The sequence below is a fragment of the Lissotriton vulgaris genome, chromosome 9, assembly GCF_964263255.1.
Source record: "Lissotriton vulgaris chromosome 9, aLisVul1.2, whole genome shotgun sequence".
NCBI classification, from domain to species: Eukaryota; Metazoa; Chordata; class Amphibia; order Caudata; family Salamandridae; genus Lissotriton; species Lissotriton vulgaris.
In genome coordinates, this window is record NC_141697.1 from 1,207,592,418 (window position 1) to 1,207,617,638 (window position 25,221).

Here is a 25,221-nt window from a genome sequence, read left to right on the forward strand (position 1 = left end):
GAAAGAGCAACCTAAAAAACCTGATGAGTCAATTGATACACTCGTATAAACAAGGAAATGGAAGATCTAGATAGATCGATCGATAGATAAAAATAAACCTCCTGACCATCTTCAACTTTTCAAAGCCAAAGAAAGTGGGCATAAAGCACAGGATTTTGTGGACGAAGGATAAGGGTTTTTAGAGAATTTTGAGAATGCTTTTGGACCAGATAGGGCCTTTTTTACCCGTAATAAGCATAGCCTCCATTGACCCAACGTTTGGATTTTTAAGTTTTCCTTATTTTTAGATACAAGGACCAGTTTCCTGCTATTATTATTATACAGTTCTTTTATAGCGCATAGCTACCCAACCAGAGTTTCCAGTGCTTTGAGAGCAGGTAGATCATCAAAAATAACCAAGTTTCAGTTATTTACGAAAGATGGAAAGGGAGGCACAGCATCTTTAGGACTCTGGAAGGACGTTCCGTAGCTTAGGACCAAGAAAGGAAAATGAGTGTCCGCCCATGCGGGTGTATTTGACTCTTGTAACTGTGAACAGAAAATCACTACTTGAGCGCAGGTTGTGAACCAGATAGTATGGATTCACTACTTTTTGCAAATACCATGGTCCTAAGCAAGAATGGATCTTGTGCTTGAAACACAGTGCTTGTTCACTGGAAGCCAGTGGAGTTGGTGAAGAAGCCCAGATGTTGACGTTTTTTGGAAGGTGGAAAAGAAGCCGGTCAACGAAATTCTGGACCACCTGCAGGCATCTTAAGGTAGCCTTCTCTGCCCCCAGGTATAAGACATTGCCATAATCAAGTCTAGATAGTATCATGGCTTGGATGACTGTTCTTTGTGAAGAGAATGGAAGTAGCCACAGTATCTTTTTCAATCATTTCATAGTATAAAAGCACGCAGAGGCAACTTTGGTGGCTTGCAGCTTCACAGACAGGATGGAGTCAAGTAAGTAGCCAAGGTTCTTTACTTTATTGGTGGGAGTCAGTGGCATTCCCAGCATGGCCGGCCAGTGTTGAGGCCCCCAGGTTCTTTCCCTATACCATCACCTGCGTCTTGTCGCTGTTTAATTTCAGGAAGTTGGTGCTTATCGAGGTGAAGACAAGGCAGAGGCAGAATTTGAGATCCTCCAAAATAATTTCCCCCCCCAGATGACAAGGAGAAAATGATTTGGGTCTCGTTTGCGTATGAGAATAGAGGAAGCCCACAGCTTTCCACCAGGTCCTCCAAAAGGCGGACATAGATGTTAAAAAGCATAGGGGTGAGGGTGGATCCCTGAGGAACTCTTGAGGACAGAGGGAGCGATTTTGATGCCGTTTGTGTTGAGAAGACCTGGAATGTGCAGTTTGTCAAGAAGGAGGAAAACCATGCCAAGGAGGCCCAGTTGGATCAGTCTTTCTAAGAGAATAGCATGGGACACAGTGTCAAAATCCGTGCTGAGATCTACTAGGATACGAGCGACTGTACCGCCCGAATCCACAAGGCGTCTTATGTGTTCTGTAACTCCCAAGAGGGTGGTTTAAGTACTATGTCCTGCTCGGAAACCAGACTGGGAGGGGTGGAGAGCATCCTGAGTTTCCACAAATGAGGCAAGCTGGGAATTTACTTACTTCTCTAGTATTTTGGAAAAGACGGCTAGTAGAGAGGTACGTCTAAAATTGGACTGATTGGCAGGGTCCAAATGTTTTTTTTTTTAGCAAAGGAGAACCACAGCATGTTTCCTGGCATGTGGTAACAGCCCACTGCGTAGGGAGTTCATGAGTTCTAGCATCAGCTGCCTCGTTGCTGGCTTAAAATGCTTAATTTCGCTGGGAGAGAGGGTCTAGCGGTGGCCCTGATTTAATAGAGGTAGGTCCATCAGACGGGAGTAGTCTATTGAAGCCGGGACTGCAGTCTTACAGGCACCTCGCTTGTCCCCAAGGAGTTTGTGTTCCTAGTTGAGGGGGAGTCAGAGAAGTGCTGGGTCTATCATGCTTTAGATTATCATCAGCTCTGGTGGTGGCCAAAGTGGAGTAAATGTCTGTTACTTTTTTGATTAAAAAAAGTCAGCAAGCTCCTGACATTGAGCATGGGGCAGTGAGGGGGAAAGAGATATATGACTAGGGTCAGATGGATCTTGGACCACTTGTTTTAGGTCAGTTTTGAACTTGGAAGATTTTTTCTGAGTAGTACAAGGCATGTGCATTCCTGCAGTGCAAGTGGTACTGGCTCAGGGCCATTTTGTTTTTGAGTCACAGTCATATAACTTCCTCCAAGTCCTTTCTAATTGCTTACAGAGCTTTTTTTCTGTCATCGAACCAGGGAGCTGGCGGGTTATGTTGGAGCGAAGATCTCAGTTTAGCAGGCAGCATACTGTTTCGGGAAACTCAAAGCCAGTTGTCAATAGCAGGTTGATGTAACTCAACCTTTTCAACTAACTGGAGTACAATCCTTAACAGGCAGCCATTGAAAGCGGGAAAATCAAATTTGGCCCAATTTCTGATCATGATCTTCGGCCTGGCTGACATCCATAACAGTGTGAAAAGGGAAGGTGCGAAGAAGGGCACTGCAGAGTGGTCGGACCACAATAGCGGAAGAGGGGTGTCCGTAGTGAGGCCTGGGATGTTGGAAAAAATGGGATCTAACAGGTGACCTGCTTTGCCAGCAGGAGACAGATTGATAAAATTAAGGTTCATGGCACCAAGGTCCTCAATGGAAGTTTGACTGAGAGTACAGGTGGCATCCTCTAGATGCATATTAAGGACTCAGAGTATGACAAAATTGGCACCTTTTAGTATATGGGGGAGATTGCATCCAAGATAGGGGACCACCGAAGACCCGCGTAGACGGGGGGGGGGGGGGGGTAAATTAGGGTGCCAGGGATCGTAAATTTAGGTGCGAGTTGGATGAAGAAGGGCAAGGCTTTGCATGCCGAGAGAGGTAGCACCTCAATTTTACACTGATAAAAGTCTTTAAAGACAATCATTATTCCACCCCAGTTCTTAACTGTGGGGTCCCTTCTAATGATACAAAGTTGGGTGGAAGGGCGGTGATGACGTCTGTCAGGGATGAATCATGTAGCCAGGTCTCTGTCAAAAATAGGGCATCTGAGGTGTGTCTACCAAAAGGTTGCGGTTGTGCAGTTGATTGCTGGCCAGGGAGCAGCAGTGTATGCTGATGAAGCAAAAAGGCCACTGCTATGAAGCTTCAAAATATTTAACTATGGATTTCCAAGGGAAATTCAATTTCTGTCAGCTTCTCCATCTCATAGTGCCCTTTGCAGGTTGAAAACTTCGGTCATGATATACAATAGATTATCACTGTATATGGGCAACTTGTCTCCTTTACCCTATCACAGTGTTTCCCAAACTGTGGTCCGCGGACCCCCAGGGGTCCGTGACACATTCCCAGGGGGTCCGTAGGCAACAGTTTTAAAAGCACCGAAACATTTCTTGTATAATTAGCAGCTTTCTAGCAACAATAAAAGTGTCAAGAGAATGCCAGTGATTAATGTACCTGCTGGAGAGTGAGGAGAGTTTTGTTCAGTGGCAGCTTTGATTTAACTAATGTAGCACTGAGGGTTAATGTGCATCTTAAAAAGCAGCATTTTATGTGCCTAGGTTCATGGTTACTGCTTTTGTCACAGAGATTCTTTTGTTACTGTGCACTTCATAAGGGACAATCTTAATCAAGCAGAGGGACCTATAAACTGTCTTCAAAGAACTGCTTGCAAACTACATGGTACCAGTTAGTAACTTATATTTTGACCCAGTTATTCATTATCCTGATGCTGCTAAAAATATATATTTGGGTGGAAATACATTTTTCATGTTAAAGTCAATGCTAGCCACTGTGTTATGCTCTGAATCCTGAGTTTGTGCTTTTCCAGACAAAGCACTCTTTAAACATTTTATATACACACTGATTTACATGTATGATTCAATGTCTCTATATGTGTGTGATGTAAAGTGCTCGGACATCCTACAATGGTATGAGAGATGCTACAAAACAAATGAAATACATGTGACGGAGGGGCTATTACTTCAATATAAAATTCTATGGGCCAGATGCACGATCTGCTTTTATATGCGCGAACGGGTTCGCGAACCCGTTTGCGCATGCAAAAACCTTTTGGGCCATTTACATAGCCTATTTCGCGAGTCGCAATTTGTTTGCGATTCTCTAAATAGGTTTTGCAACTTGCTATTTGGAAGGGGCATTCCCTTCCAAATAGCGAGTCTCAAAACCATGTACAAATGTTTTGCGGTCGCAAAACAGTCACAATTACCACCTACTTCAAGTAGATGGTAATGCATTCGCAGATTGGAAGGGGTCCCCAGGGACCCCTTCCCCTTTGCAAATGCATGCAAAATTATTTTTTTACGTCAGGCAGTGGTCCCAGGGACCTCTGCCTGCCCTTAGAAAATGAAAGGAAACATTTCATTTTCTTTTTTTTTTAAATGCATGGTAAACAGGCTGCGTTTTGTTTTTAAAACTGCTTTATTTAAATGCAGTCCGAGACATGGTGGCCTGCAGAGCCCAGCAGGCCACCATCACTGGGAGGGCTGGCATTCCCAATGGGCTCGCAAATTGCGAGAGGCTCATTTACATTAATGAACCTCGCAATTTGCAACCCCATTGGGAATCCCAAACACACACACTGTTGCACATTTCATTTAGCGACTCGCAATTTGCCACTCGCAATGTGTCGCCAATTACGAGGCGCTAAATTAAATGGTCGTACATCTGGCCCCAAAATCCTTAGTACTTTGAGTATTTGTTTTGTGTGCACACGTATATATATTTTTTCGAATTACTGTTTTAATGTTTGAAATTTAACTCATATAAATTGCTTGGGGGTCCCCGGCTTCCAGTGGTGACTCAATGGGGGTCCTCAGGAGTCAAAAGTTTGGGAACCACTGCCCCATCACATAATTTTCAATGTCATTTATATTAGTCATAAAAAACAGGCTTTCGATACAAATTTCCCCTCAAAATTGTTAGCAGTACTATGCCGGTTAAAAAATGAAAACCAGATAAACATTGGTTCATCTAGTGGATACTAATAGTAGACTGGGCTAGCCACACTAAAACCACCTAGTGTCCCTAAATGGTGTATAGTTCATGTGAAGATAAATAATCACTGTAATCATAAAACTGGCATGTCAGATTTCAATGATGATTAAGAAACATGTGCAAGCATTGTAGAGCATTACACAATAGCTTACCTACCTATAGACATAAATCTCAAAGGCTCAAAAGTTCACTGGAAAGAAAAATTCTTATGGAGCAACCCAGTATCCCTAAGAACCTGGGCAATACAGTAATAGTTTCAACAGTGGTTCTTTCGGGTGTGAAAACGATGCTTTAACTTTTGTATATATCTTCAACTGTAGTCAAAACATAACTTCATTACTTATTATGCTACCTTGATTAAATCATTAAAGTGCAAATCCAAACACAGGGAAGGGTCAGTGTGATTTTTAATTATTGAGTTATTTTTTCATTCATATTTTTGTTATTCTTTTTTGACTGACACTTTAATATATGCATAAAAATTACAAAATGCGGCGCAACAATTCAAGTTAGTGAACAAAGTGATATAACGTGAAAATATTGTGACAAAGTGACATAAAAGTAGTGATCTATTTACATGTGAATAAAGGGATATTGGAGAGGAAGAAAAAGTTAGAAAGGCCGATTCCTGTTTTACTGGTACTCCAGTCCAATACGCTATATTAGTTAGCTGTAGTGTGTTGGGCATGGTAAACTGGTCCTTTACGAGGTTCTGTCGACGTTTCGACACTGTGGACACCTTATTTATGGGTCGCTAGCGGGTCTTCTTCAGGACGGGGGCAGGGAAAGGATTATTGCGCCAGATGCATAAACGATCTTGTTAAATAGAAAGAAAGCTGCCATTGAATAGGATTAAACCTGGATAAATACAACAGGACATTTCTAATAGATTCTTCAACATTGAAGAGGACACCCTGACCAAGTAGAATACCAGGATGTCTGTTCCATGAAGATCTGGCGCAATAATCCTTTCCCTGCCCCCGTCCTGAAGAAGACCCGCTAGCGACCCATAAATAAGGTGTCCACAGGGTCGAAACGTCGACAGAACCTCGTAAAGGACCAGTTCACCGTGCCCAACACACTACAGCTAACTAATATAGCGTATTGGACTGGAGTACCAGTAAAACAGGAATCGGCCTTTCTAACTTTTTCTTCCTCTCCAATATCCCTTTATTCACATGTAAATAGATCACTACTTTTATGTCACTGTGTCACAATATTTTCACGTTATATCACTTTGTTCACTAACTTGAATTGTTGCAACGCATTTTGTAATTTTTATGCATATATTAAAGTGTCAGTCAAAAAAGAATAACAAAAATATGAATGAAAAAATAACTCAATAATTAAAAATCACACTGACCCTTCCCTGTGTTTGGATTTGCACTTTAATGATTTAATCAAGGTAGCATAATAAGTAATGAAGTTATGTTTTGACTACAGTTGAAGATATATACAAAAGTTAAAGCAATCGTTTTCACACCCGAAAGAACCACTGTTGAAACTATTTCAAAAGTTCACTGGAGCAAGTATTATGTTGAACAGAAAAGCTAGTACTCCTAGGACTCTAATCATAAGCATGCATAATATATGGAAACATGTAAAAGTTATTTTTTCAAACATGAGTCAATAAAACAATTTTGCAACAGAGGGATGAAGTGTAGAAAGTGCTAGCATATTATACTGTGAAGAACACAAAGTGTAGTATTGTCCCTCAGACTTACAACTCATGGGCTGCAGCTGAATTAACGCACATCCATCCGAGGAATCTAGAACTTTGTAGTAAGTCCGGGTTCTCTTCACTTCCTTCTTTTCTAGGTTGCCGCGGGAGGGGTATTGTACTGGGATAACCTACACCTCGTGAAGACAAACATGGGAGTAAATTATAATCAGCGCTGCCCAAACAATTTCTCATCAATACAATGCTATCACCCAGAAGTATATTCCTGGGAGACTTCACTACTAACTGGGGAAACTGTAAATTCAAAGATCATCTTTAACTTCACAACTTTCTCTGAATACCTGACATCAAGCTCCCACCCATCCAAAAATATTTGAACCTCTGACCTCATTCACGTTTACCCATCTCTAGTAAAATATTTCCCACCACTTGAAGGTGAGCAGTCACATCACCTGTCCATACCTTTTAGCATCATGATCGAAAACATCAACCGACCTGGGAAAATCTGGGTATGACAAACAAGAATTACAGAATCTACCCTTCATGGCTTCTTACCAGCTAATCTGTCCCTCCTGGATACGGACACAATTCATCAACAGTCGAATTAAACCACTTTTGACATCACCAATATTACTGCCATTCTGAAGTTTAAACTTTCAAATCATGTGAATTCTTAAAAAGATAAACCTCAAACCAAAAATCCTAACCAACTTCAGATCGGTTACCAACTTGCCTTGGCTGGGCAAAGCCGCTGAATGCTGTCCATCTAAACAACTAACTAAGTCTATCCACAGCAATCCTCGGTGATTACCAATCAGGTTTCAGAGGAGGGTTCAGCAAAGAGACAGATGCACTAAGGGCTCTCAATGACAGCCTTGTAATGGATGAAGCAGATCGAAGGCTCCTATTATTACTCAACTTTTCAGTAACATTTCGCACAGTACACCTTCAGTTAAAACTGCTAGAATCCAGATTGGGGTTCCATAGCTGTGGCTTGAGTTGGTTTTCTACATACCTCCCTATTCGAGATCAAATAATCAAGATAGTAAATCACATCAGATCTACTGCTCCTACGAATAATGTAATTTCACAATGATCTAGCTAGAATCCCTCAGCGAAGCACAAATAGTCTTTCTCTGAGGGCAGGAAATTATATCTAAAGACATTTAGCTTTAATTATATTTTCACCCTTGTCCTGAATCTCTTCAACAATGAATGTCAAATAACTTTCTCGTAATAATTTCCACAAAAACAGAGTTAATTTTATCACTTACGGACACAATAACATTCAGTACAGGTCTTCGGAACAAACGGAAGACTCGATGATATCCACCCATCGTTCTACTCTCAGTGAACACCATGGACAAAAGCCTCCCACTGTCAATGCACATAAGAAAGCACGCTGAATCTTCTTTGATCTTAGACTCACTGAAGAAAATGAAACACCTCCTACTACATGATCACTTAAAAACCATTGCTTTTCTCTTTGCCATAATAACAGGAGCCCACCCAATCCTCCAAGGTCTAGATACAGACCATTTCCCATGGCATAGCCCACCACATTTCTACAAAATTCGATGATCTCTCACTGGTGAGGACGTTAACACATTGGCTTTCAGTCCAGGGCCGAATAAAATGTAAAATCTTCTGTGTAAAGCATCATGTGCTGTATCTGGGCACCCCACCTTACCTGGCAAAACGTGTTATACACATTTTAGCACAGACACTCCAAAATCTGAAAGATCTTTAGATTTAAAACACTCTTTTACTTGTACGGCCTCCAATCTATTGCGTTCTCTTTGCATCTTTAATACAGAACTAGACCTCATCTTCTTGAGGAAATGGATGAAAAACTATTTATCCCTACTTCATTTGAACTAATATATCTACCTGGTTTGTCCTGTATATCCACTTAAAAACTGCTGCAGGCTCAGCCCATGTATAATCCAATCTTTATGCCACTAACATGGGGAATTCAGGTGGTGGTGGCTGGAACCCTTGTTAAAGAGGCTGAACCTTCGACATCTAGAGGCAGTGGTGGTCAAAGGCTGAGCATATGTGTGTATAAGTGACAGTCAAAGAAGACATATGGAGAGTCTGGAAAATTAGAATTAAAGTGATGCCAAAGAAGGTAGTTTGAGGAGCAACACTGATCAATAAATTAACTGTGTTGATATGGAATACTGAACACACAGTTTGCTGTCAAACATTTGGGTTTCAGGATAGGTTTTTGTTCCAATTCCTGGAGATGAAGTTTGTGTTTGTACAGTTATTAGGACACTGAAATGGTTCTAACAAATTAATGTTTTTATCATTGTAACTCAAATGTAATTGTTTCATAAATAATTTTGTCATGATTAAATGCTGGCTATAAAGATGTGAGGATAATATGTATTATTGCATTCTCAAACGTGTAAAAAATGAATGCTTCCCTGTTCTCTGCAATTCTGAAAGAGCTGTTTAAAGAATCTGTTCAGGGCCTCAAGCTCACAATCTGCAGAGAAATCAAAGATGTTTGAACAAATCCTTACATGTTAAAACATGTTTTGAGACTGAATATATAACATGAAATGCTAGGTCAGCTCTGGGGTCTTCAATGGTTCATACACTAGCATGAGAATAGAGGCAGAAAGCCATGTGAGAGGGTACTTTTATGGCCACCAGGTTTCCTTTACTATTCCTATGGGCACGATTGCTTAATCTGTCTTCGAGTATGTATGAAAAAGGAGTTACTCTGGGAATGTTATACCCCTCATCTAACCCCATTGGACCCAGATATTTCTAGTTACCAAATTATGGTCTCCAATGTTTTCAGATTTCAAAGCACAATTGATTTCGCCCTCTTCTGGATCTGGGACACCGATCGTCACTGCACTGAGAAAAACAATTTGAAAAGGAATATGTTTAGCACATTTGAAGAGGTAAAACATTGATATATTAGTGCTAACTAATGCTGACCTGTGAAGTTTAAAACACACAACTTATATGAAACAAACTGCTTACAGAACATATCTAGACTAAGTAAGCATGGCCAATGGTGTAACTTAAAAGGCTTCATCAGGATTTTGCACAAGGTCATTTCATCTAGACCACATTATGAAGTATTTCTTTCTTGCGAATCCAAATGTTTTTCGATTTAGAATAGGTACTACTAATATTCAGTGATTATATAAATCTCAGGCCAATCCTGCAACTGGTTTTAATTTTGAAGACCGAAATTGCCCCAACAGGTCACAAAAAACAACATAATTAAGCTAATAGCTTCAAACACTCCACAGGAATAGTGTACACAACTCCAAGAAAAAACAGCTATTCAGCTAACATCTGCATAATTTCGAGATATGCTTGACAAGGCCAATACAGAAGCACAGTCTTTTCGTTGCCAGCTACAGCAAGATGTTGACACATGTCCATCCTGTACACTCTGCTCAAGTGGGACTGGAACTTAGCGGCACATGTTTACAATTAGGCAAGAAAGCGTGATAGTAATAACATTGTTATCAGCTTTTTAGCACTGAATATAAAAAGATGAGCCATTTTCCAGTTAAAGTTCTTGTGAATGAGGAACCAGAGCTTCACCCTTTCTTTTTTGAAACGGTGCCAATTTTTGGGAACAATATGGACTTGTTTTCAGATTTTCTTTCACTGATAAAATGGAGTCATTTACACTCGATTTAAATGGCCACAAGAGGTGCAAACTGCACTTCTTTTGTGACATTAGCGATAAATTTTGCACCGACACGGGCGAGGTTTACACTTTGTACAGAACGGGGCTACAACTGCCACCAACACCAGCTAGATAAACATGAACACAAACAGTGCTTCAATAAGGTACAAACAAAAGGTTCCCCACCATCAAAAATGTGCTGTTGTTGATCTTCAACTTTTCCCAGACCCTTCTCCAACAGTACTTATCCCACATATCCTTAACACATACCCAGCTTTGAAAATTAATCCTTTTTTTCTGCAAAACTGTTCTCAACGCCTCAGTTCTCAGATCAGTGTGCATGGTTCTCCTTTTTTGGAGCATTTGCTTTCCTACTGTTACATTGTACTTGCTATGTCCCTTTAATGTTTGTACTTCTAAAAGTGGCGACGAAGGGAGAAACGAACCATCTCTATTTTCACCATTTTTGTTCATTTTTTCTTGATTTTTCACAAAAACGGACATCATTCATTTTTCAACCTGTGTGCAATTCAATTTATTCTCAAATATACATCCTGAAGGATTTATCTGCAAGACGCTGCTTCAACGCTTCAATCAAAACGTGAACGCTGAATGAAACGCTGTAAAAGACGCTTACATGCAACGGTCTGATCTCAAGGAAACGTTAATCTTCTCCGTGTCAATAACGAAGGTATCCGTGTCAATAACGAAGGTATGACAAGGCGAGAGTGACGTTTAAAAGAAGCGTGAAGCGTGTGTGTGTCCTAAAACTGCAATTTTAAACGCACTAAAGCAACAACTTTAAACGCGCAAAAGCGGAACGCGCAAAAGCGGCAATCTTTGGCATTTTACAAAACCTTGCACGAGCTGTGTATACTTTTAAACACATTACCTCGTGCATGCGCTGTGTCTTCCTGGCTTCAACGGCAAACTCCAAGCAACACACGAATGACGCGCAATGCATTCTGGGAACTGCAATGCATTCTGGGGCGCGTTGCTTAGCAACTCCTCGTTATTTTCCTGAATTAACTGTTTACATACCACAGATTCATTGAAAACTCGATCTTAACTGCATTTTACCTACAATCAACACGCATTTACAAGAACAAGACTACGGTGACTACTTTTATTTTGTTAATTTATTTTTTTTCTTTTCTCCTTCTTCTCAAAAATATATATTTTGACTTATAATTAATATTATGGAAACTAACACCATTTTAGCTCCTCCTAAATTCCTACAGGACCCTGGTATTCCTCCTATGAACTGGGAGGATTGGCGTGAATCGTTTGAAACATACTTAGAAGCCATTGGGGGTGAGGTATTTTTAGCTTCACGCAAATTAGCTTTACTTAAACATAGCCTTGGTGTAGAAGGCAGGAAAGTGTTAAAAACATTACCCTTACTGTCCAATAAAATTACCCCTAAGCTATGTGATGTTGTTGATGAGGACCTCAGTGATGAAGAGGTTGTGTTTGATTCTTCAAAAATTGAGACATTTTCCTCAGATGAATACCTTGAATCTTTGAAGGCCTTAGAAGAGAATTTTGGAAAAAAAACAAGTATAGTAGTAGAAAGACATAAGTTCTTTTCAAGGGCACAGTTACCTGGTGAAAATGTAGAACAATATGTTTCTGCTTTAAGAAGGTTAGCAGTCACTTGCAAATTTAAAGATTTGCATGAAGAAATTATACGAGATCAATTTATTAATAGAACCAACAATACTAAAATCCAAGAAAAATTGTTAGATTTAAAAGATCCTTCTCTCCACAAAACCATTTCAATTGCTAGAAGGGTAGAAAACAATTCTAAATATGTTAAAGAGTTAAACTCTACACATAGCAAAGATTCTAAGTTTGGCGACAACAAAGAGTCCAATGATGTGTGCGCTGTAGTTAATAACAGATCAAAATCTTTTGACTATAAACAAAACATAAAACGCGATTTTAGAATTAAACCCCAAACATTTTCCAATACTAATAAGAACACTAGTTCATACAATAAACCTATGCCATACAATAAAACATTTTCTAGCAAACCTCCTAATTTCAACAAACAGTTATGTTTCAGGTGTGGAAATGCAAAACATACTTCAGAAAATTCTTGGTGTCCTGCATCTAATGTTACATGTTTTAAATGCAACAAAACTGGTCATTTTGCAAAAATGTGTAGATCTGACAATCCTGGTGCCTGGAAAAATTCTGTCAATTATATTGATCAGTTTAGTCACTCTGATAGTGATACTGACATAGAGGTTATGTCTATTTGGAATGAGGTCAACCATGTTGATGATGAAATTCAACCTCCCAAATGTGATATCATAATCAATGGTCACACGTTAATGCTTTGGGCTGATTCCTGTTCACTATATACCATAATTGATAAAAATATGTGGGAAGCTTGTGGAAAACCTACTCTCAATTGTTCACAAAGAACACCTGTAGGCTATCTGAATATCAAATTACCTGTTATTGGATGTTTTGTATCTGAAATTATTTTCAAAGACAGGAATACTTCAGGTACTATTTATGTTGTAGAAAAAGGAAGAGCGTTATTAGGATGGAAAGAAATATGGAATCTTGGTATGACTCTAGATCCCAACCATCCAGATAAAATTGTATTATCACCAAATTGGCACAAAAGAGAGTCTGATACAGTCCTACTAACTCAGGATGATGCTGGGTTAGAGTGGCACAAAAAATTTCCTAGTTTATTCAGTACAAAATTAGGATGTCTTAAGAAGTTTGAACATCGTATTATTCTTAAACCGGACTGCATTCCCATTGTCCACAAAGTACGCAATGTTCCCTTGGTGCTAAGATCCCAGCTTAAAGTGGAACTAGACCGTTTATGTCAACAAAACATCATTGAACCCATAGAAGCATCAGATTGGCTTAGTCCAGTAGTTTTGGCACGAAAACCCAATGGAAAATTGCGCATGTGTGTGGATTTAAGAGATTTAAACAAGAATATTTGGGTAGATCGCTACCCATTACCAAATATTAATGAGATGGTTGCTTCTGTCAGAGATGCTAAGTATTTTTCATCTATTGATTTGTCAAATGCTTATCATCAGATAAAATTACATCCTGAGTCTCGTCATCTAACGTTCTTCATTACTCCAGAGGGAGCTTTTCAATTTTTAAGAATGCCTTTTGGTTTGTCTTCTGCATCTGCTGGTTTCCAGAGAGTCATGACTAGAGTTCTTCAAGGTATACCAAACATGTTAGTCTTTCAAGATGATGTATTGGTGTGGGGGGAAGACAAAAATATGCATAATGAAATTTTGAATGATGTATTAATGAAACTTCAGGATGCAGGTTTAACGGTGGCTGCTGAAAAATGTAAATTTGCCACTAATGAAATTGAGTATTTAGGACATACTTTATCTGCACAAGGTGTTAAACCAAAGAAAAATCTATTAGATGCTATCAAGAATGCTCCATCTCCGTCAGACAAAGACCAACTTCGCTCATTTTTAGGGCTCGCGGAGTATTATTCAAAATTTGTACAAAATTTTGCGTCCAAGGTGTTTTGTTTAAGATCTTTGATGAAAAAAGGTGTTAAATTTGTGTGGAGTTCTGAATGCCAATCGGCTTTTCAAGATGTAAAAAAGGAAATAATAGATGCTGTCGCACTCAAACCTTTTGATCCCAACAAGAAATCCATCATTGTTGTCGATGCTAGTGCATATGGTTTGGGTGCAGTTTTGATGCAAGGTAAGGACAAGTTGGAATGGGTGGTAGCTTTTGCTTCCCGTACCTTGAAGGGCGCTGAACCATCGTACTCGGTTATTGAGAAAGAAGCTCTTGCTTGTTTCTGGGGTGTAAATTACTTTAGAAACTATGTATGGGGCACTAATTTTGAGTTAAGAACCGACCACAAACCTCTTGTTGACATATTTTCAACCAAGGGTGCCGGGAAGGCTACTCCCAGAATTGCGAAGTGGATCTATAAACTTCAAGAGTATGATTTTTCTATGAAGTATGTACCAGGCATTAAAAATGTTAATGCGGATTGTCTATCCCGCCTCCCTATTTGTAGTGAGGATTCCGCATCTGACCAAGATGAGGAATGGTCAGTAGCTTCTGTTCTAGAGGTATGTAGTGGGGTCATTGATGAGATGGAGTGGAAAAAGGCTGTGGAAGATGACCTTATTTTGAAAGAAGTAATTGTACGGTTAACCTCACCGTGCAAGAATTTTTCGTGGAGTGATTGCGAGCTATCTGAGTATAAAACTGTGTGGCCAGAACTTTCCTATTGTATAGAAACAGGTATAGTCAGAAGGGCAGATAAACTTGTTGTACCATCTAGCTTACGTGATAGATTGCTTGATCTTGTCCATGTTGGTCATTCGGGAATGTCCGGAATGAAAAGGAGGTGCCGATGTGATATTTGGTGGCCTGGTATGGATAAAGATGTGGAAAGACGTGTCAGAAATTGTCCTGCATGCACATGTAGTGATAAATCCCATATTTCTCAAGAATCTCATATTAGTTCTGTTGTGTTTCCTGATAAACCATGGCAGAGGTTAGCCATGGACATTTGTGGTCCGTTTAGTTTTGGGAATATTGTTGGAAAATTCGCTATTGTTTTAATGGATTATTACAGCAAGTGGCCTGAAGTGGCATTTGTGAAGGAGATCAAAGCTGCCAATATCATCAATTTTTGTGATGAATTGTTTCATAGGGAAGGTTTTCCTGAAACCATCACCACTGACAATGGTCCACAGTTTGTTGCAAATGAATTTCAAGCGTATTTACGTTCGTGTGGTGTGAGACACTCAACTACTGCTGTTTATTGCCCTAGAGAAAACGGCATGGTTGAGAGATTCAACCGAGTGTTGAAGGAGTGTTTACAGTTAGCTGCATTTGAGGGTACTGATTGCAAACTTGCCGTCAAAGATATGATTTGGAGCTACCGCAATACTCCACATTCTGCAACTTTGATATCACCTTTCCATCTTCTTAAAGGGCGTTCTGCTGGCAATAAAGTAACCCCTGCCTGGATGCTTAAGGCCCCTAGTCCTGTTCTTAAAAAGAGTCTGGGTGAGAGAATGCATGTGTATCAACAGAAATATGTGGATAGACACAACAGTAAAATTAAGAAGGTGGAGAGATCTTTTGTTATTGGTGATATTGTAAGATCATCCCGTTTTGGTTTGTCTAAGGATGGTTCTTCTAGATGGTCTCTTCCAAAAAGGGTGTTGGGAGTTGTGGGAAATTGTGTTCTGTTGGATGATGGTCGCAAGTGGAATATGGGTAACGTTGTTTTATGCAATGAATTAGAACGTAAGTTATGGTTAAACAGGAACTGTGATGTTTCCACATCTAAACCCTTTCCAGTAGGTTCTCCTACAACCAAATCCAATTCCAATGTGGTATCACCTAAAGTTCCTACTTCATCAACCGTATCAACTGAAACATCTTCTCCATGTTCAAGGAGATTATCTGGAAGGATTATTGTTAAGCCTGTTAAGCTCAATGATTATATGATGTAACATATTTATTCGTTGTAACTTATTTTTTTTTTATTATTATTTTTTTTATTTTCTAGAAGGGAAGATGTGTTACATTGTACTTGCTATGTCCCTTTAATGTTTTAGAATGTTAATACTCTAGTGATTCTTGTCAGAATGTTTTACTGACACTTTATGATTACTCTTGGATCCTGATGCATACCTGAGATTTCTCTCACGAATAAATCTACAAAAAGACTATCCGTTTTGAGTGACTTTGTACTTCTAAAACCTACCATCTGTCAACTCACCAATATGTGGAAACTGGACGTTTACTTTTCCGGGACGTTATGAAAAAATCTTCCATCCCTTTAGTGGTCGTGTGACAGCTGGAGAGTAGAACAAGCCCGGAACTTTCCCTGGATTTGTGGAAAATTGAACAATTGCATTAGAAACGAAATCACACTGAACTCAACCAATTATTTAGAAAATGTATTTATTCAAAAAACTAAACACAAGTTGGGGACTTATCCAAGAAACTAAATTCCTCAGCACTAGAAGTTGAGGTGTCACCTTCATGACCTGCTGCTCGGTCATCCTGCTCTAAACAAGCTCCCAGGAGGGGACACCAATGCAAGATTTCCAGCTATACTCATTGACTTCGTGAGGAATCAATGTGGTGGGCCGCGGTTCACCCCACCCTTGTTATAATAATGGGTGGGAGTTTACAAAACTATCAATCTTCTTGAGAAGACTTTTTAACTCTACGGAGAGAATAGCAGCAATGCCTCCCTAAGACCCACATAAAAGGTGCTGCATTGCCAGGAGTGGGCAGAGATTAACAGTGCTAAGGATGACTCCTGGCCATAATAGTCACTCCACCAAACTACACTGAGAGGGATCCTTTTGGGGGGGGTAGTCTGTTTCAGGAAGCCCAGTATATTTTAAGCCCTCAGCAAACAGAAACTTCGGCGACGGTAAAGAACACCAGAGATTCTTCATAAAGCATCTGCTACCGAGCTTGTGCCTATAGAAATCATGCCAGATGGACAGTGTGTGTCATCTCCATCACTATCCACAACGAATGCAGCCATACTGCAGCTGATCAAGACCAGTGCATGCTTTCATATCAGAGTGTGGCTTTCTATTAGTAAATTCCTTAAAGCTGTTAACGCGTAAGCAGAAGTGCTTAATCAGGGGGAATGCCTAGCACCTGGAAAGAGTCAAGAACTCTCTGAAAGTAGTTTTCTTTCCTGACTAATGGGATGACGATTAGTGGGAGTAAGTGCATTGCCCGTCCAGAGATGTGCAGCATGAAGGTCACCGGTGGGGCGTGGCTTGGAAGCCAATGCGGGCAGACGTGTGAGCGTTGCGCTCCGGCCCAGAAACCGGCACTTATCCTGATATTAAAGCCCCCTCGGACCCCCCACCGACGCAGCGGGCGTGGGACATGCGGGGCCCTGCTAGAACACATATCTGAGGCTGGACAGCGTGAAAACGGGCAGCAGCTGAGCCAGAGAGACCCGGAGTGAGCGTTCACAAAATGGCGGTGATGCGACACAAAGAGGAGCTGGGGATCGTGGAAGATGGCGATCGCGGCTGCTGACGGCGGGGCAGCTGTTTGGCGTCCTGAGGGGACTAGGGCCTGTGGGGGACCCCCGAGCAAGCGAACCCCGGAGCGGTGTCTTCGGGGAAGGTGGTTCGGAGGAGACGGCCTGAACTTGTGGTGAGCGGCAATGGCGGCCAGGGTCTTCTGCTAAGGGGAGGACTGGAAATTACCCCGAATCTAGTTGCGCCACTGTTGCATGGCAGGAGCATTCAGCGGAGGAGCCCAGGAGACGAGCGGAGAGGCACTGCCCGAACCCGCACTGGTGAGTGGACTGTAGCGCGCTCTGGGCCTGGAGGTCACGGAGGTGGGCTCGGGGCTTCGGAGGCGCTGCTGTCTGCGAGCCTGGGCAGGGAGAGGTACGCCGAGTAGCAGCAAGGAGCGGACATTATCTGAGACAGCGTCAGCGGTGATTCGTTCCGCGCCCCATCACCCTGCACAGCGCGGGATTGAGCGCTGGGGGGGGGGGGGGGGGGGGGGGGGGAATATGGACTGCTGACTCTGCGGGGCACAAGTCGCTGTGAAAGCGCCGATGGAGCACTGATTGGAGGCAGGCGCAAGTGCGAAGCGGGGGCGCATGAGGACTCGAGCTTCTGTTGGCTGGCTGGATTGGTGGCTACTTGACCCCCCCCCCCCCCCCCCCCCCCCCCCTCCGGAGAGCTGGGAGCATGCGGTGGCTGATTGCCAGTATTGCCCAGAGTGCTGGATTGAGAAGGCAGTGGCGAGACATTGGGGGCACTGCTGCCTGAGGACTAGGGCGCGGTGCGGGACACATATGACAAGCTGAGGGTGGACGTATGCCGGGCAGGTAGCCGCAGGGCAGGAACTTCAGCTCCTTCAACGGGTGCCCAATCGGGGACAAGAGGATTGGGGCACCGCCTACGCAGGGGGCCCCGAGGAGAGGAGCGGCGCAGATGAGACCCCCCCCTCTGCTCAGCTGCGATTACACGTGCTGAGAACTGGAGTAAACCCTCCCCGGGGGTAGCGCCTACTGGGTCCGTGGGAGGACGGACATGGCCTTACAGCCTGACCGTTTGGAGGCCGGCCGGGGCCTGAGTGCTGGTCAGCAGTTATTGCGCGTCTTGGCACTTGTGCTAGGCCGTGTTGGAGCATACCAAAGGTGCTTCCAGGAAGCTGCTAGGCATACATCTGTTGTGAATGGACGGGGCAAGTGGGGCCGCCTATGTATTAGGTGACTATCCCAGTGTTCAGGAAGGAACCTCATGGGCCTCTGTCTCTGGCAAATTGGTTGACTGGGTAGGGCTGTGACGCGGGGCCGGACATCTTGGTACAGTGCGCACTGAGGGCTAGACCGCGATTGGGCTGTGTTGAGGTGGCCCGCTGGGATTTCTAACGCATAAGTGGGACACAGGAGACCCGAGAAATGGGGGAAACTAAGGGGAAGAGAGATGGCACGCAACACTCCGACACTGAACATCATAGCCAGAGTGAACAGTCGGCACGGGAGGCACCTCGCGACCCGGGACTGCAGCAACAGGTTGCAACGGGCCTTGACCTCTTAAGGGCGGATCACTCTAAATTAGTGGACAGGGTGAAACAGGTGGAAGGGGCGATTAAGGAAGTGGAACCTGCTCATAAAACACTGCATGTAGCAATGACGCAAACTCTAAATAGACTGACAGCGCTGGAAAAGCACGTTGAAGATGCCGAAGGGAGAAATCGACGGAACAACATCCGCGTGGTGGGGCTGCCGGAAAAATCAGAAGGGCCGGATATGGTACGCTATCTTTAGGAATGGTTGAGGACAGTGGTGGCTCCGGAAGGGTTGACCTCCTTTTATACTCTGGAGCGAGCGCATCGAGTGCCGGGTAGGCCCCCACAGCAAGGGTGGCCCCGCGCCTACTGCACTTTCGTGACCGAGACCTGCTCCTCCAAAAGGCACGCACTGATGGCCCCTTCCATGTGGGGAATAGCAAGGTCTATCTGTCCCGGACTACACCTTGGGGACCCAGCGGCGCCGTTCCTCCTTTCTGGCAATCAAAAAAGAACTGAGGAAAAGGTATTCAGTACTCTTTGCTCTTTCCAGCTAAATTAAGAATTATGTTGGACGGCAGAACTTGCTTTCATGACACCCCGGAAGAAGCATGGGAGTGGCTGGAGGCCTACAGAGCTGGGAAAGACGGCCAGCATCAAGGGTCTCCGGGAGCCTCGGTGGGCCAGACTCAGCGTAAATCACAGCGGCTCCGGCGCCGAAAGCGAGATCTGCGGAGGCCATCGCTCTCACAAACTGAACTGGAACGGCGGGATGCTTTGGCAGTGGTGTCTGCTTTATCGGAGGACAAGGTGGCCCACTCTCAGAGAACTTCGGGTTCTGAAAAGGCCAATGACAGTTCATTGGCTGAAGCTTCGGATGGGGACAGTCTAAAGTTGCCGTTGGTAACACCTGCAACGGCAGACGGGATGCTGGACGAGTGAGGGCCGGCGCTTCAGATGGGCTGGGTGGAGCAGCCGCAGCTGAGGGGATCTGAAGAGGACATGGTAGCAGTGGGAGAGTTACAGTGTTTGGTGTTGGATTGGGTGGGGAGGGGGGGGGTCTCCCCTCTTTCTCGATTAAAGCCAGGGTGAATCAGTTTGCTTGTTTGGGGCCCAATGGCTCACTAATACGATGGCGGGGGAGGTAGAGTTTCTTTGGGTTTCGGGGGAGGAATTTATTTGTGGATTGCGCAGTTCCGGTTGGCACTGAGCACCCCTCATAGCCCTTACAGCATGCCGGCAGTAACTGCTGCTGGGCTTAGTTGTGTGATGACTGTTGCATTGGTTTGGATGGGGACTAGCAAGTTGGTTCTAGGTCCTGTTCTTGGGGGGGTGGGTTTGAGGGGTGGTTTGGGGATTAGTTGGGGTAGGGAGGTAACTAGTGTGTGTAAAGGAGGGCGGTTTACAATGAGGTCATTGATGTGCAGGGATGGGGGCGTTACCTGATATACAGCGCATCACCTGGAATGTGAGGGGACTTCACACAATGAGGAGACGTCACAAGATTCACGAGGGATACATATTGCACTGCTCCAGGAAACACACCGTACCAAGGCGGAGGCACAGGCTCTGCAGCGGCGGTGGAGGGGACAGGTGTTTAGTACTGCCTACTCTGCATTTGCACGTGGAGCAAAGATTTGGATCAGAGCAGGAAAACCTTTTCAGGTGACGAAACAGACAATTGATCCTGATGGTAGATTGGTAGCTGTAGAAGGGCGGTTGCATTGTAGGGACATAGCATTCTGTAGCGTATATGCATCAAATGTGGAACAGGCGCGCTTCCTTGAAGGTTTGCCCGGTAGGCTGGCTCAGTATCTTACAGATACGGTAAAGGTAGGTGGGGACTTTAACTCTGTCATGGATGTTGCATTGGACAGGTCGCATCCACCTCTGGCGGGTTCTCAGGTGGTCCGATTAGCTGGACGGAGGCCGGAAGGGCAGACTAGATGGGGTCTGATAGACATATGGCGTCAACGGCACCCACTTAACCGGGACTATTCTGATTACTCTGGGATGCATGATTTACATGTCCGGTTAGATGCAGTGTTGTGCTCTGCGCAGTTAGCTCCTTCGATAGTACATTCTGAATATCTCACCAGGACACTGTCGGATCAAAACCCCCTCATGGTTAAGATACATTGGGCGGTGACGAGTTCTGCTATCCCCACTTAGCGCCGGCGCCCTGAAACGCTGACTGACCCGGTATTCCAGAGGGAGGTGGGTGACGGCATAATGCATTATTTCAATGAGAATGCTGGTACGGCTTCCACTAGAGCAATGGAGTGGGGCGCGTTTAAGGTGGTAATTAGGGGAGTTTGCATTAGCAAGCACGTAGGAGTGAGGAAAGTTTTGTTGCAGGATGTAGAGAGCGCTGAGAGTAGATTGCACGCGGCTGAACTTGCGAGACCTGGCAATCCAGGGAAACAGGCAGAACTGGCCGAAGCCAAGAAAGCAGTAGCCGTGGAGGTAGAAAGATTGCATTGCTTTGATCACAAGGCCTACCTAGCGAAAGTACACACGGAGGGAGACAAGGCGGGGACCCTATTGGCCTGGTTGGCCAACCCCGTGATGAGGGGCTCATCGATTTTAGCATTAGAGGTTGGAGAGGGTAAGGAGGTATACACCCAACATGAGATACTGGCCCGGTTTTCACTGTATTATGAGGCGTTGTACAGTAGTTTACCGGTAGCAGATGATTCGGATATTGATGCCTTCTTGGAGGTGCTGCCTCTCCTGCAACTAGAGAGGAGCAAGCCAAACACCTAGGTGGAGACATAACGTTGGAAAAAATTAGGACTGCCATCAAGCATATGGCTTGTGGCAAAACGCCGGGAGTGGATGGGCTGCCAGTGGAGTTCTACTGGCAGTATGTGGATCTGCTAGCTCCGACGTTGCTAGAGGTATATCAGGTGGCGAAAGCCCTGGGTAGACTTCCAAGTTCTATGAGAGAGGCACTGGTGATCCCGCTGTTGAAACCGGGGAGGAACGGGAAGGATACTGCTTCTTATAGGCCGCTCTCAATGTTGACCACAGATTATAAAATATTGGGTAAGATTCTAGCAGGGTGCTTGTTACAGTATATGACTACCCTGATTCATTAAGACCAGGCTGGGTTCATTCCGATGAGGAACATGGCCTCTAATGTGCGGAGACTATTGAGATTAATGGAGGCTGCTCAGTCGGATGGGGCGCATCCTGTGGTACTGTCAGCGGACATAGAAAAAGCGTTCGATAGTTTGGAGTGGTTATATTTATATAAGACCTTAGGACGCTTTGGGGTAGGAGAGGACTTTGTGGCCTAGACGAGGGTGTTATATACCTCTGCGGTGGCTAGAGTAAAGGTAGGGACGTTGATTTCGACACAGTATACGGTGGCCCGGGAAACAGACAGGGATGCTCACTTTCCCCGTTATTGTTCGTCATAGCTATAGAACCATTGGCAGCCAGAGCCAGATTGGGAGCGTATTACAGAGGCCTGAGCTACAGGGGGAACCAGCAATATATATCATTGTACGCAGATGATATGTTGATCTTCCTGGAAGATGCAGGTGCTGCACTGGTGGGGCGGCGGAATTGCTGTCTCTGTTTGGAAATGTCTCGGGATTGAGGGTGAACTGGTCCAAGACCTGTCTGTTCCCTATGAAAGCTGGGGAAATACCATTGCAGGTGCCTAGGGAGGTGCGCTGGGAGCCGACTTGCCTGCCTTACTTGGGGAGTACATATTTACCATGAGACTGGTGACTTGTTGGAAGGTAACAAAGGGAGATGTGTGAGGGCATTGAAGGGAAGTATGACCTTTTGGGCAATTCTGCCACTCTCTGTGATGGGTCGGATAGCTTTATTGAAGATGATAGCTCTGCCCAGATTGTTATATTATTTTAGGACGCTCCCAGTTTGGATTCCGGGTTCGATTTTTAGAGCGTTAAAATCCCTGGTTGTAGGATTCTTATGGGGCTCTGGTAGGAGGAGAGTAGCGCAAGTAACACTGATGAGGCCAAAGGCGGAGGGCGGGTTGTCGGTTCCTGATTTTGAGTTATATTATCTGGCAGCTCAACTGCAAGTGTTGACGCAGGCAATAGCAAAGGAATTCAGGGGTCCTGAAGCCATTAGAGGTCGGGAGATACCACGGCACGTGCTGTCCTTTATTGTACTGCATCAAAAGCTAGACCTCAGAGATCTGACTCTGGAGGACAAGACGTTGCAGCAGTGCTGGAATCGGGCTCACCGCAGGGCTTGGGGTGCGGCACCCTTATGCGCCTGAAATCCCGCTTGGGATGGTTACGGCGCTACCTCATGGGGGGACTGGACGCCGTTATTGGAATGGAAGCAGTCAGGGATACAGGTAGTTGGGACCTGTATGAGAACGGAGAGCTAATACCCTATCGGGTGCTGCTGGAGAGGTATGACCTGCCTGGGTGAGGGTTCTTGCTCCATGCTGCGCTTCGGATACACTGGAGAGGAGGCCTTGTTGAACCCACAACGACGATGGCATGCCAATACATAGTGATGGCGGCCGGGACTTTTAAGGCAGTGACATGCCTATACTCTAGAATGCTCAATGAAGGGCTGGGACCGCTGGACACACTGAGGTTAAAATGGGAAGCAGGCATCGCGAAACCTATTCCGGAGGCGGCATGGGGTCAAATAGTGCGCAGGGCATGGAAGAGCACGAGGAATGCACGGTTCCAGCTAGTACATTTCTTTATATTACATAGGGAATACTTAACCCCGGGCAAGATCAAGAAATATTTTCAGGTAGAGAACGCAGCATGCCCCCGGTGTGCGAGTGAAGGGGTAGAGTTGGAGCATATGCTATGGAAATGCTCCAAGCTGACAGAATACTGGGAGGACGTCGGGGACGTATTGGGAGGGATCACAGACAGACAAATTAATTATGATTAGGGCTCTCGGTTTTATGGTATTTATTTTTCTCACATTTCCGTCTGTATTTATCCATATTTATTTTTTGGTCATTTTATCTGTATTTATCCACATTTATTTTTGACGCAAGTAAAAAAAATGCTAAAGCTAGTATTTTTCCACATTTATTTAAATTGACATGCACACTTGCACTAGGTTGTTGTTGCTGTTTTAGGTCAGTCTGCAAGACCTGGGGTAAACAGAATACGGAGGGTAATCCCGGCTGCTGCTTGCATTAGGTAACTCCTCCATTCCTCTTCTTTTCTGGCTATTTTTGGTTGGCTCTTCCGATACATCACTTCCGATGTATCGGAAGCAGCACCGACCAACTACTGTTTTGACACGCAGCAAGTATTTAACTCTTTCGTTCTAGGACTACTTACTTTGTTTTGGCCTAGGGATATTTTATCACTGCGACGCCAAGGGGGGCACCTAGTTTCATATTATTTTTAATCTATCATCATGGTGCCCGCTTCATGAACCGCCATACACATATGTTAAATGCTTTCATCATTATTACCAGCTTTTTTATTCTCGTTTTTTTTCCTTTAACATGTAAACTCTGGTGTTCCCTGTGTGCTCTTTTCGGCCTCCTGCCTTCTCTCACTGACCCCTTCTCCGCTGTGTTTATGGGGGATGCCTGAATTAACTCTGCCCGGCGTGGTGAACACTCACTGCTTTCTAAACATCGTCCCTGCCAGCAGCCTGGATCCTTCTGTTTGTGCACTGCACCCGGGAAGGCAGACCTCGCTTTTAGCTGTTCTACTGTTTCTCCATTTTCACCTTCAACAGAAGAGAACCGAGCAACGAACAAGCCTTCAAGAGAGTAGAACAAAAGTGAAATCGTGGAGGTAAACTATGCCCCACTGCTTTCGACAACACAAATCACACTTGGAAATACTGTCTTTCGTCCGCTTTACTGGCTCATGGAGCTACAAGTTTTTCCCCAGAATTCAGCCTAAAGCCTCTTTTATGCACATTAACCCCGACCCCGGGAGCCCTGCATTGTCTCCGTCCTTCCATGTATCTCGATGTCTCCTATTATAGTTTCATTTCATCAGACAAAAAGGTACAGAGTTCAATCGACGGTAAAACTCTGCAGCGTGGGGAGAATGTTCAGTCTTCATTTCTAATAGTCGTTTCACCTTTTAATGGAAACCCATCGGAATAAAAAATCATGTCAATGGAAGCTGCTAACTTGAAGCTCAGGACAGACTTTAAGCAAATACCAGAGAGCAGTCTCATTAGTTTTTTTACAAGCCAGCCTTTGAACTACTGATGGGGAACTCTATGAATAGCCTGCCAGTGCTCAGACACGGGACCTTACCTCCACCAAGGCAGAAAT

The 25,221-nt window shown here is 44.0% G+C and overlaps 1 protein-coding gene across 3 annotated transcripts in view; it reads right to left on the reverse strand.

Moving 5' to 3' along the window:
* Positions 1 to 25,221, reverse strand: part of RPUSD3 (RNA pseudouridine synthase D3) — a 62,430-nt gene that overhangs the window by 5,884 nt on the left and 31,325 nt on the right. For all 3 annotated transcript variants that reach the window (XM_086939289.1, XM_086939290.1, XM_086939291.1), the window contains exons 7-9: positions 16,168 to 16,275; positions 9,523 to 9,607; positions 6,777 to 6,903 (exon numbers count right to left, since the gene is read on the reverse strand). In XM_086939289.1, coding sequence (XP_086795415.1) covers positions 6,777 to 6,903; positions 9,523 to 9,607; positions 16,168 to 16,275 — 320 coding nt within the window. The remainder of the gene's footprint in view (positions 1 to 6,776; positions 6,904 to 9,522; positions 9,608 to 16,167; positions 16,276 to 25,221) is intronic.